The sequence below is a fragment of the Archocentrus centrarchus genome, chromosome 17, assembly GCF_007364275.1.
Source record: "Archocentrus centrarchus isolate MPI-CPG fArcCen1 chromosome 17, fArcCen1, whole genome shotgun sequence".
In the NCBI taxonomy this organism is placed as follows: domain Eukaryota; kingdom Metazoa; phylum Chordata; class Actinopteri; order Cichliformes; family Cichlidae; genus Archocentrus; species Archocentrus centrarchus.
In genome coordinates this window covers 33,398,377-33,412,199 of record NC_044362.1, presented here as the reverse complement: position 1 = coordinate 33,412,199, position 13,823 = coordinate 33,398,377, and the positions used below count along the sequence as shown (strand labels likewise).

The 13,823-nt window shown below is 44.0% G+C and overlaps 1 protein-coding gene across 1 annotated transcript in view; it reads left to right on the top strand.

Moving 5' to 3' along the window:
• The window catches only part of tmeff1a (transmembrane protein with EGF-like and two follistatin-like domains 1a), a 113,815-nt gene that overhangs the window by 59,042 nt on the left and 40,950 nt on the right, over positions 1-13,823 (top strand). Inside the window, exon 3 of the mRNA XM_030751987.1 lies at positions 2,356-2,485. Within this exon, the coding sequence (XP_030607847.1) occupies positions 2,356-2,485 (130 nt within the window). The remainder of the gene's footprint in view (positions 1-2,355; positions 2,486-13,823) is intronic.

Sequence of the window (13,823 nt, the reverse complement as noted above, 5' to 3'; positions counted from 1 at the left end):
TCAGAACAAAGCTGGCCTAAAGCGGGAGGATAAACTGAGGTGCTGCACTAAGGGCCAATACGGAGTGAAAGAGGATTATTTAGAACTATTAGGCGTTCAAAGCTGCTCTACCAGAGTCCACGAGTAAAAGCATGCAGCTGGAAATGAGCAGGATCAATTCTCCTTCAGTGTTCCCGTTTCAAATATGCTTCCTGACAATGACTGTGAGTCTCCTTGTAGCATTTTCATCCCTGTGAAAGTAAAGGGTGTCTGAGAGCTGGAGCAGGCCTTTAATGCCGATGAATAAATCTGACTCTGCGCCCCGAGTCAGCAGTTTTCAGCGGATTTATCTCCCGTGGAGCCTTGGAATAGCTTGAAACCATTAAAACTTTATGGTTTCTTTGCAGGTTTGTGTATGCGTGAACGTAAATCAGTCTAACGCACGCATTTATATGTGTGTTACGTTTCATTGAGATGACAGAGATCCTCATTAAAGTTATTTCACTGTCTGATAGGACCTGCTCCACCTGCCCGCCTGCAGGCAGGGCCATGCAGTCAGAAAATCAAACATCCACCTCCAACTGAAATTCGTCACACCTGCTTTCATTTAAAGGACTAATCTGTTCAATTTTCATCGGAATAAGCCTTCTGTTCTCCTCTAAGCAGCAGGGATCCGGCTAATTCCTGATCATTAAAACTTCTGAGTTTGCCTCTGTAAACAAAAAAGAGCTTCAGTCACTAAAATTGAAGAAAGAAAGGCAAACATGCTGATGAGCGCTGATAATGAGCTCCAGCTGAAAGCTTGATGGAAAGAAAAACACGTTACAATAAATTTACTTCAGCAGAACAAAACCACAAAACGCTGACGGTGCAGACCAAGAGCAGTCCTGACAGGACAGAAAAATGTTCTCCTCTCCTCCTCTCTTGGATGCTGCTCCGCTCTCATTGTTTTGTCTTTAATGAATTTCCAGCTGCAGTCGCCATCGGATGCTTTTCCTGTTGGAGATGAACCTGGGCTGCTTGTGCGGTGTGTGTGCTGGAGGTCACAGAGGTCAAATCTGCAGGGGATTCCTGTTAAATGATTGATGGTTGTGAGTTAATAGAATATGGATTGCTGAACGCTGATATGTGTCCTTGGCAGCTGTAGCTTATAGCTGACGGTGGGTTTATATAACCTCCACAGAGAGTGAATGAAACTCTGTAACTGGCTGACAGCTTGCATCATGTTTGACCCTTATTGATCGCACATGAACCCTACAGGCTTGATGAAACCATCTTTCTACCTTTAAATGTGCACCATACTGGATGGACTCATTTCAGCTGTGGACTCATATCTCTGCACAGATCCAAAGGATGTGAAGTTTATGCTCCGTGCAGAGTGCCTTCAAGCAGAGTTTGGTTGGAGCAGCTTGGTGAAAGCATAAAAACAGAAATCTGAGGCCGTGTTGCAACAATGTTGCTGAATAACATTGGAAATTACATTTGATAACATGACACAGTAACATTACCCTGACTCTGATAGTTCAGTTACATTAGTGAAACACACTGTGTGCAGTGTTTTACTCAGTCCTGTGAAAAACTGAGTGCACCTCATGATTCTGTAGCTTGTAGAACCTCCTTCAGCAGCAATAACTTGAAGTAATTGTTTCCTGTATGACTTTATGAGTGTCTCACATCACTGTGGAGGACTTTCAGCCCACTCTTCTTTACAACGTTGCTTCAGCTCATTGATTTTTGTGGGCATTCAGTTATGCACAGCTCTCTTAAGGTCCCACCGCAGCGTTCAGTCGAGTCCAGATGTTTGATCCGTCTCTTTTTCAGGCGTTCTGCTGCAGATTTGCTGCTGTGCTCGGGATCGTTGTCCTGTTTCATGACCTGATTTCAGCCAAGCTTTAGCCGTCAGCTAAAGCTCGAATACTTTGGTATACAGAGGAGTTCATTGTCGACATGATGACTGCAAGGTGCCCAAATCTTCACCACTGTGGTGTTGGACTGTCATGAACTTTAACATGCTGACTGAGGTTCTGACCCTCTGACTTTGGGGTGAAGTCACTGCGACTGTAATCTGACCCAAACTAAAATGTAAAACCAGATAAAGATTCAAATGGAAAGTAAAAACTAGAAGTCTTGGTGTTAAAATGCCTGCACTGTCGTATAATGTCCAACATTATTGATTGTAGCCAACAATAAATCATGTAATGTATATAATTAATTTAATCTGATAATAATTTTGCACAGCTGTGCTGAATGTTTTGACTCCGCCCACTGTGATGTAACTCCTCCTCTTCAGTGTTTGTTGAGTGGAGCGACTGCTCCTCTCTGTGAATCCTCTGTCAGGTCACTGATAATTAACATTTGATTGTGTTTGATTTCCAGTGCCACAAAAACTACGTCCCCGTGTGCGGCTCGAATGGAGACACCTACCAGAACGAGTGCTACAGGCGACAGGCGTCCTGCAAACAGCAGCGCCTCATCTCCCGGGTGTCCGACGGGCCCTGCTCCACCGGTGAGTGTGTGCCAGGAAACACGCAGAGCTGACGCAATGGAAACGGGAATGAACAGCGACGGGGTGACGGATTGATTGAGAGTAAATTCTAACAGCTCATTTACTGATATGGAGCTGTGAGGACATCGGTCGGGGTTTCAGCCGCTTAAAGAGTCGTCAGAGGGAATAATTCAGCTAATATGGAGAGTCGCAGCTCGCCTTCATTTTATTCCATCACTCATGTGTTTGTAAAAGGCAGAAAGAATTATGAAGTGAAACTGTTGAGATACAACTTTACTTTGGATCAGGTACGAGCATCAACATGAACACAGATTTTAAAAGTATGCACTAATCAAACAAAATAAAGGAGCACTTTTTATTCAGAGTTCAGCATCAGTCAGTTAAACCTCTGTGATACTGATGAGGTCAGTAAGTATCAGAGGGGGGGTGTTCATCAGTTTCAGCTGCTTTGGTGTTCATCAAATTACCAACAGGTGCACTAGAGGGGCAACAATGAGACACCCCCAAACAGGAATGGTTTACAGGTGGAGGACACTCACAGTTTTCTGTCCTCATACCTGGTTAGGGTCAGTGTCCCTGCTGGTAGCATGAGGTCATACCTGGACCCTACAGAGGCTGCACAGGTAGTCCAACTCCTCCAGGATGGCACATCAATACGTGCCATTGCCAGAAGGTTTGCTGTGTCTCCCAGCTCAGTCTCAGAGCATGGAGGAGATCCCAGGAGACAGGAAGTTACTCTAGGACAACTGGACAGGGCCGTAGAAGGTCCTTAACCCATCAGCAGGACCGGGATCTGCTCCTTTGTGCAGGAGGAACAGGATGAGCACTGCAGAGCTACAACATGACCTCCAGCAGCCACTGGTGTGAATGTCTCTGAGCAAAGGTATCAGGATGAAATCCTCGGACCCACATCAGACCCTACGCTGGTGCAGTGGGTCCTGGGTTCCTCCTGGTGCCTCATGGTGAGAACATGCAGGCAGTTCCTGGAGGATGAGGGAGTTGATACCACTGACTGGCCCCACTGACTCACCTGATCTAAATCCAGTAGAACACCTCTGGGACATTATCTTTCAGTCCATCCGATGCTGCCAGGTTTCACTCAGACTGTCCAGGAGCTTAGTGATGCCCTGGTCCAGATCTGGGAGGAGATCCTCCAGGACACCATTGGGAGCCCTGACATTATCAGGCATGCATACAAGCACGTGGGGGTCATACAGACTACTGAGCAACATTCTGAGCTGCTGCAATGAAATTTCAGTAAAATGTTCCTGCCTGCTGCTTCATTTTTATTTTTCACTTTGAATTTTGGGGTGTTTTTGAATTGAGCCTCAGTAGGTTGATGATTTCCATATCAGTGTCGATATCAGCATGATTTTTTCCCATTGAGATCAGATGTGTTTTCAAAGTGGACCTTTAAATTTTTTTTGAGCAGTTCACAATTAAATAGAGGTGCTGATGATGAGAGTGATCTTCTGGTATTCTTCTAAATCTCAAAGGTGACACTAAAACCTAATTCCACATTTCAGATTCCACCTAAAACAGTTTGAAGTTTCTCAGGAATGTTTTTCGAGAAAAATGAGAGAAATTTGTGTTTCTGTTTGTTGTGGACCTGTTCAGTTCATTTCCAGCTCAATATTTTTATTTTTTTGACTCTATCCAGAGTAGAGTCACTCTTCATTTATCTTGTACTGGCCTCAGTGCTGCTCCTCCCACTCACATTATGCTAATAGTCCTCTAATTGGCTGCCCCTCACAAAAGATTATAAATAGCTGGTGGGTGGGGCTTCTGTGCCTGAGATCACCATATTAGGAGCTACTGTGTTTATATTATATCATAAATCCCTAAAAAAAAAAAAAAATCAGTTTCAACAGTGAAGCAGTGAGGAGCAGAGGCAGTGAAGGTGGAGGAGTTTAAATATCTGGGGTCGACCATCCAGAGCAGACAGCACACAAGAGGAGAAGAAGGGAGTGCAGGAGGGTGGAGTGGGTGGAGACGAGTGTCGGGGTGATCTGTGACAGAAGGAGAGCAGCAGGAGTGAAAGGGAAGGTTTACAGGATGGCACTGAGACCTTACAAAAGACAGGAGGTGAAGACTTTCATTGGGAGCGACCGGAACGGACTGGATTAGAAATGAGTCGATCAGAGGGACAGCTCAGGGTCAGCGGTCTGGAGACGGTCAGAGAGGCTGAGCTGGTCTGGACATGTGCAGAGGAGGGAGAGTGGATATACAAAGGATGTTAAAGATGGAGCTGCAGGCAGGAGGAAAAGAGGAAGACCTCAGAAAAGGTTCATGGATTTAGTGGAGGAGGAGGAGGAGGAGGAGGATGGAGACGGGGTGAGATGGAGGCAGATGATCCACTGTGGTGATCTCTAAAGGGAGCAGCCAGAAGAAGAAAACCTGCATGAAGCTCTGATTTTAGAGCAGTTTGAAACTAAACTTTGGGGCTCCAAACGTAGCTGCAGTCACATAATCCTGACACGTTTTCATTAAGGTTTGCAGACAGTTTTAAACTGTAATAGTGGCTCTGTAGTGTAGTGGTTTACACATTTGCTCAACAGGCCAAAGGTCACTGGTTTGAGTCCAGTCAGCCACAAATGCCCTTTGGGGCTGTGTTAGAGAGACGGCAGCAGGTGAAAGTAGCTGTGATTCACCTGCTGTGGTTTACATGTATAAAAACAGAGCAGGCTGTAAACAAAGTCTTTCTTTAAAAAACAAAACATTATTTTTGTTTATGTGATAAAGCAGCAGCTGTTAAAGCTTCTTGATACATGAATCATTTTTACTGCGTGGAGGGTGGAGCTGCTTATTAAGCACAGCTGATTTTTTTAAATCCTCTCTGACGGCCGTCGGTGGCTTCAGATACTTTATATAAAAGCATCGTTCAGCTTCTACTAAAGGATTTGATGAATCTCAGATCGTTTGAGTCTCTGCTGAATGAAATGACTCGGCCGTCCCTCCTGTGCCCCCCCGATGGTCCTTGGACCCTGATTTTATAACCCTTCAGTTTTGGGAGGATTTCACTGACTCATCCAGTGACGCCTAATTAAAATTGATCTGCGGCTGATTAACTGGCTCGCTCTCTCAAATCGATGTGAGTGATGACGTGCAGAGTTCAGAGGGAAAAATCGAGGCCGAGCTCTCCGCGTTTGATGTTCAATTAAAAAATATAAAGACAGTGACATTCAGCGGCATAAAAACGCGGCAGCAAGGCCGTCCGCCGGAGTGCAATTAAAAAGCCTAAGTGAGACATTTATTCACATTATAAAAGCTATAGTTTAAAATGATTAGTCCTGCACGGCGGTGTGTGCAGAGGAGCACCTGAAATACTTCAGATCATAAAAGTTCTCTGTAAAAACTTCCAGGACTCTCTAAAGGTTCTCAGGCCAAATTAAACCATCTCTGCACTTCAGTCACAAACATTAATGTTAAAGTCACTTAATTAATCAGACTCACCTGTGCTCAGGTGTACAGCTGCTGCTGTCTGAAGCTTTGAGTGCGGTGAGCTCATCGGGACTCTGGGATGTGTTCTGATAATCCTGCATATGCACTGATCTGTGATCACAGCCAACACCTCCACACACTTATTATTAGCTTTCATCTTCATCTTCATCAACACTCGTCAATCCATGTTTCCAAAGAAAGGGCGGCCGTGGGGATCGAACGCAGCACGCAGGAGAACTCTGAACACGTTTACCAGGACTTCCTCTTTGGGTTGGTTTTTACTGTTGACAGTCTGAAAGTGCTAACGTTAACGTTACAGTCCAATCATCGTTTTCTACTTCAGTTTTTTCTAGTACACAAAGACAGTGAAGACGACTGGATGATGGATCAGCCCGGAGTTCTTATCCTGTTCGGCCTGCAGATCGTTTTCAGCATTAAGTTCATATTTTAGGAACGTCTTCACCGACCTTCAGTGAGACAATCACAAATGTCCTCCTGAGTGATGAATAAAATCTCCACGTTTGTCTTTGATCTGAACTCGTTCACACTCTTTGCAGTGGAAATGTTGGCTTCATTCGTCCAGTGTTTAATATTTAATCTATTTGTTTTTATTGTAATTTTGACCCTCTGGATACAAACAAGTAGAAATCTTCCTGTTAGCTGGTCATGTATCGACTGTGTTTCTACTCGAGGCGTTTCCTGATCATTATTCTGAGTCTCTGCAGCTTTTCATTCATGTGCTGCACGTCTTTAAAAACTCAGAGTACAACACACAAATATTTGAGCACATCAATAAAGAATCAGGCCGACGCAGATTTCAGGGTGAACATGAAGCTCAGGATCAAAACTTCTTCACGGTGAGCGATCCAAACCTCGCAGCGACGTACTAATGACTCGCGCCGTGGGCGGATCATCTCACGTTCTCCTGGCTGACATTTGATCTATTTTTGTCATCTTCTTCCTGCCGGATGATGGCGTTTGTCTCACTGGGGACCCTCATCAACCCTAACATGTGCTAATGTGCTTATATTACCCTAACTGTTATATCACTAGCCCTCCAAACATGGCTGCTGTTGGATCATTTAAAAATGTTTCCATTCAGATTAATTTTATGGCCTCAGTTCTTCAGAAGACATGAAACATCTCAAATCTTATCATTTTGGTTCTTTTGTGTATGTTCTCCCATCATGGCGCCCCTTCATTGTTTCACTCAGGCCTGTTTTACCCTGAAAGCCTTTATATCCTGTTAGAGCCACTAATTCATTCTGTTTAAGAAATCAGATTACAGCACAGGGCCGACAGTAGTCTGATTACTTTAAGTGGCTGGATCTTCTTAAGATGGCGAGCAGATGGAGTTTTACTGCATCGGGACAATTAAAACCACATTACCAACATGCTGCGCTGCTGCGACCTGCAGCCAGCCTTTCCTCCAGATGTTGAAGCTGCTGCTCCCTGCAGCGCCGCTGCCGGTTTTTTCAGCGCCTCGCTGGGAACCAGCAGATATGCTGAAACACTCAAACTCCTGAAAATCTGACTTTCATAGAATTGAAAGTGGCAAAGCACAAAAACCAGGAACTGGCTATATCCACACAAACCTTTGGCCATCTGCTGCACAGCTGCAGGACTGCATGTGAGGAATAAATCAGGTTTCATTTCCCAAAGCTGCTGGTTTATGTATCACAGCTGGATGCTCAGCTGACATTTATCAGAGCTGCGCTAAAGCACTAGCATGTTAGCACCCCCCCCCCCCCCCCCCCCAAGTCAGGCTTCATGTGTCCTCTCCTGAGAAATGAGTTGTGGAAACTTAAAGCAACGCCGCAGTAGCTGCGCTGGTGGTGGTGGTGGTCAACTCCATCTGCAGGGGCAGTGGCCTGATTTCCCAGGAGGCACTGCCTGATGCTCTGCTCCCATTACCCACTACACCGGAGAGCTCGTGCCCTCCACTTTCCTTGCTCCCTCCTGGCCTTCTGCAATTTCCTCTCCCTGAGATTTATGCTTCCTGTAATTGGAGCGTTTGACGGCTGTGAGCCGAGGCACGAAAGCTCGGCTGATTTTATTTCCCCGAGCAGGAGAGGAGACGGAGGTAATGCAGCGATTTTGGGGTCACTTTTTTTTTTTTTTTCTTACAGAGCAGTCTGAGAGGTTACGGGAGGTAGGACGGCTGAGGCTCCTCACTGGGATCTGATCCCAGGTCAGTGGTGGGTGTAGCTGCCCAGCTGAGAGCCTGAGACTCCACGTTAGCCTCGGGTCAGAGTTATTACTCTTTAAAACTCTTGTTTGTGGCTTTCTGACTTTATTGGCTGAGGAGAGCAGAGCAGATTTCACAGCTGGAGGAAGATGATGTGACATTACATACTTCTGAAGTTCAGACACCAAACTTTTACAGTGAACTTCTCCTGCTGTTCCTTATTTTCTGTCATATATATCCTGTTCCAGTTCATATTAAGTATAGTCAGAGTTTCAGATAATGACACCAGCATATGTGGATTTAATCCTTTTGAGCCTAAATCTGTTTTGTTTTTTTTTCCTATCAGATCTGTATGATGTCATAGAGAGGGGATAGTGAGGATAGGTGAGGTTCACTGCTCACAGCTGTGGCAGTGAACCTCACCCATCTGCTGTTCCAGTCTTTTTTTGCATGGGGCACCCAATCAGAAGAAAGTTGGCTTAAAGGGGGAGGAGCTAAAGTAGCTTGCATCAGAAGGAGAATGAATTAATTAGGGGATGCACCAAGGTCAGTATAAGATCAATATGCATAATTTATAACTGAACTGAGCAGAACTGCTGTAGTTAAAATATAGTTGAAGTTGAAAATGAGCAGAAAGGCTTCTTTTTGTTTCCAGAAAATGTTCAAGGGCAGTTATACCAAGTGGTTTTATTTTTTATTACTTACAACCTAAAAACCTAACAATACCCACAAGCCTCCATCACCAGTTAGAGGTGAGGACATAAACACTGAAGCTGTAATTGCAGTCAAAGCACCACAAAGCCAAATATGTTCAAATCTGACCAAGTAATACAATGTAATATCTGAAATATTAATATTGTAATATAATTGAGAACTCTGAACTTTCAGTTTTAAAGGGGGCATTTGTGAGAAAGTCCTTAAAATAAAACATTTATTTTCTTCAGTTTTTCTTGCACAGAAGCTGATTTTACCCATAAAACACTTTAATAAAAATACCTGCTGACTGGTGTGTTTACCACAGGACACACTCCCTCGATGGCACCGTCTCCAACCAATAACTCCATCAGACATGTGGAGCATAAAGCCCAGCTGAAGCCTCCACGTGGTTGAAGGTGGTGCTATCAGGAGCCTGCTGCTCACTTCGAGCCTCAAACTGAAATAGCCTGAAGTGGCACAGGGTGGCGTCATGTCCCGGTTACTGACAGGAAGGTGTTTTATGATGGAAAAAGTGTCTAAAATGAAAGTGTAGCTATTGTGTAGCTCAGTGATGGAGCAGGCGACCACACACACACACACACACACACACACACACATATAAAAATAAAATTGCTCAAAAAAATAAAGGGAACACTCAAATAACACATCCTAGATCTGAATGAATGAAATATTCTCATTGAATACTTTGTTCTGTACAAAGTTGAATGTGCTGACAACAAAATCACACAAAAATCATCAATGGAAATCAAATTTATTAACCAATGGAGGCCTGGATTTGGAGTCACACACAAAATTAAAGTGGAAAAACACACTACAGGCTGATCCAACTTTGATGTCCTTAAAACAAGTCAAACTGAGGCTCAGTATTGTGTGTGGCCTCCACGTGCCTGTATGACCTCCCTACAACGCCTGGGCATGCTCCTGATGAGGTGGCGGATGGTCTCCTGAGGGATCTCCTCCCAGACCTGGACTAAAGCATCCTCCAACTCCTGGACAGTCTGTGGTGGATGGAGCGAGACATGATGTCCCAGATGTGCTCAATCGGATTCAGGTCTGGGGAACGGGCGGGCCAGTCCATAGCTTCAATGCCTTCATCTTGCAGGAACTGCTGACACACTCCAGCCACATGAGGTCTAGCATTGTCCTGCATTAGGATTGTCAGTCAGTGTTGCTTCCTAAGTGGACAGTTTGATTTCACAGAAGTTTGATTTACTTGGAGTTATATTGTGTTGTTTAAGTGTTCCCTTTATTTTTTTGAGCAGTGCGTATATATATATATATATATATATATATATATATATATATAATAAATAATATGCGGCGTTGCGGTGCAGGTGGTGTGGGTTCGAGTCCCGGCCTGTCTCCAGTTTGCCCATGTATCTTCCCCCCCGTTTCCTGTCTCCCTCCACTATCAATGAAAGCTGCTGTGGCCACAAATGCAAAAAAAAAATGTAGCTATTGCCTCGAGCTCTTCTCTCCAAAAAAAGGTGAAAATTTCCAGAAGAATAATGTTTACCACAGTAAGTTTCTAGTTTGAGGGTTACAGCTCCAGAGAGCCTCATTCGTTCTGGACCCTGGCTGAATGGGAGCCAGTGTCTACTCAGTCTGATTAACTGGAAGAGGGATGGCTCCCGTAGATCAGCTCTGATTGAGCTGTTTGAACCTCTGTGTCAGACGGAGGTTCGACTGAAGGTAAAAAGGATGATTTTGAACTGTGAATCATACAAAGCTGCTGTAATGGAGTCCAATAATAAAATTAAAAAAGCATCAGAGTTGGAAATGAGCACGAGGTCCCCTTTAAACACCAAACTGGAAGCAGCTATCGATATCATGTGCTGTTTATTATGCAGGTGCAGTAAGCAGCTGTGGGACAAACATCAATGTTATTGATTTTCCTTCATGTTTATGTGAACCTGAGATACAAACGGGGCCCTGCTGGAGCCAGAATGAGCTTATCGATGGCCGGGCCGGCGTCCCCAGAAATTATGTCCAGTCCCGCACCAGTTTATATCTGAAGCCAGCATTTAGTGCTACAGCAAGAAGACTTGTGTCCTTACACTGAGGCCAGTGTAAGGGTGTGGGAGAGGTGGGAGTCTTTATTAATCTCAGATCTGCTGCTTGGCCTCACAATTAGTTTCTGAATCAATCGTCGAGTCAATGCAAAGAAGAACTCTTTGTTCAGTTCATTATGTGTCAGAGCACTCGCCCTGGTCCTGAATCTGCCGCAGATGAAACAGAACTTCTCCGTTAATTAGGAGCTGGTGTGGACGTCTCAGGGCTGCACTGTGTGCTGGGCTCAGGTGTTTCATGTTCTAACAAGAAAAACACAGAATACCTCACCATGTTCTCAGTCTGATTATTACAGTCCAATGAGGTCTGAGGAACCACATCACATGTTCCTATTTTTTTTTAAATCGTTCCCTTAATTCTTACATCTCTGTGGGGTTGGTTGTGGCTTTAAGGTCAATGCAGTTAATAAACATGAATTAATTTTCAATCTGGTGAACTTTAAGAAGTTCGTCTTAATATATTCGTCAGAATTGTTAGTCTGCAGAGGACGGCCGCTATTGACTTTGTTGCTCCCCTGATTTTATGAGACTAAGATTTATGAGTTCTTGCCTGAACAGCCACTGAATGGATTGCAGCTAAAGTTGGTCCAGAAACCTGTGAGCCATTTAAGATGGACTTTAACTACTCGACACCCACCAGGTTAGTGGAGCACCATCTCGGCTGTGGGTGGGGTTTGGGTTCGGTTACCTTCCTGCCCTTTTTAGATAATTTTGCCTGTTTTGGAGCAGAAAAAGAAATTGCAGTGCAAAAATGGCTAAAACAAGCCAATCCTAATTTTAACCTGAGACAGCTGGTTGTTGACCTGATGGTGACCTGATGGTGACCTGAGGTCCTCTGTTTAGTTTCTGAAACGTTAGTCAAATTGTAACAGTTAATTTGTATCTAACCATATTCACCAGGAGGTGTTCTGGTTTACCTGTGATTACCTTCAAGCCAGGAGACTGAAAAGGAGACTTTTTAAAGTGTTTTTACTTTTATTGGTTAGTTTTAAGCAGTAAAAGCTACTCAGTTAAGTTTAGGCACTAAAATCTAAAACCCAGTCAGTCAGGTTTCTGCACCGTAAAGACATGATTTGGGATTAGTCACATCTTGGTTCGGTTTTTGGCATTAAAAATGAATTATTTGGGTTAGCAGCAGACTGTGGTTTTGGTTATAAGGCTCTCCGTCACATCAGTGAAGCTGCTCATCAGCAGATGATGAGTTGGAGGTGACGGGTCCTCTCAGGGGTGCAGACCGGAGGCCGTGGGGAGCCTCGAGTGAGTCACACCAGCGACTCTGAGAGATGCAGTTTCAGGAGGAGAACGGGCCGATCCAACCCCGATCTGAACCGTAGACTTCATGTAGCATTGGGTTATGAATAGTGTGACTCATGTTTAAATGCTGTAAATGAAAGATCACACCTGCACCGATCCATGTGTGTCAGGATGCTGACAGGAGGCAGATTTGGGCTCATGATTCGTCCTGTCAGGGCCCATTTGCTTTTCATTATTTTGCACATTAGGAACACCTTTTAATGATATTTAGCGTTGGGAAGCAGATTGATTTACAGATGTGGACCGCAGCAGAGGAAGCAGCGAGCTGCAGTAAAAGCCTCGGCCTGCTTCATTAAGCACAGGGTCAGCCACATTTCATTTCCTCAGCAGGTTTGTGTGTCGACTCTGTGCGGCTGCAGCCGTCGATTCTTCAGTTTAACTCTGTAGGAGTCGAACGCGTCTGCGCGGTTAATGAACAGTTACGTATCCTAATCATAATAATAATCTTCCACCATCTGTGGCTGGTTGATGACGGTGTAACAAAAGCAGAGACGCTGCTGAAGGTGTTTTCACAGATTAAATAGAAGATATTCTCTTTTCTGTTCTCAGAATCAAAGTTGTTTTTTTATAAATCAGAGGTTCTTTGAAGTTTATTGATCAGAAAGAGTGTCTGAGATTCAGTGTCCGGCTCAGTTACAGCCTCTTTTTATCACATGGATCTGAAACCTAAAGCGTCTCAGCCTGATTCAACCTTTCATCTTTTTACTCCTTCCTGTCTGCCTGCGTTCCTGCTTTTTCAACTTTGATCAACAGTAAACTTCAAATTTGAGCTTTGCTTTATTTTTTGGTAAATAACTTGTTTTAAAAGAAAAGAAATGTAGCAAACGTCCACCGTACTCCTCTGAAACCCATCTGCTGTCATCCCACAGGGTGAAACCCTGCTGACAGGGACAGCTCAGAGATACAGGCCTCTGTTACACAGCTGCAGAGTCTACATCAGGTAACTGGAGGGAGGGTGGTGGAGCAGCCAGGAGGCTCTGAGGCCATTTCATGTTTTACACTTTATTTTATGGGCTGATTAGTTTAGTTTGGTGAATATCACAGAGGAAGAGGATCCAAAGGACAAAGGAGGCAGAGCAGACCTCTATCAGTCTTCTGTAAATACTGTCAGCATATTGAAAACACACGGTCACCTTTAATGGTACAGTAAAGTGTAAATGGACTGATACAGGAATCCTGCCCACACCTGTACAAACACTCATACAGCACTTCAGTCCAAACACCAAAATCTGCAGTTCCTCTACTGGCCACTTGAGGCTTGTTCCAAGGTGAGTCAATCTCTACAGACTCCCGTGTTAAAATGTCCAACTTTACACCAGAAATAAATGTTTGTGGCAGTTTGAGGCTCTATAGATAATAATTTCACCCTTCATAACAACAGTACAGGAGTGACTCTTTATATGACTCAACCATTTAAGTTTGGCTGTTTTGAGCTACAGGTCAGAAAGGGCCACAAAAGACACGGGTTATACAAACTCGTGACTATGGTATGACGGCAATCTGGTAAGTGACACAGGAAAACGGTGATATATATATATATATATATATATATATATATATATATATATATATATATATATTTATATAAACTGTGGAGAGTAATTAACTG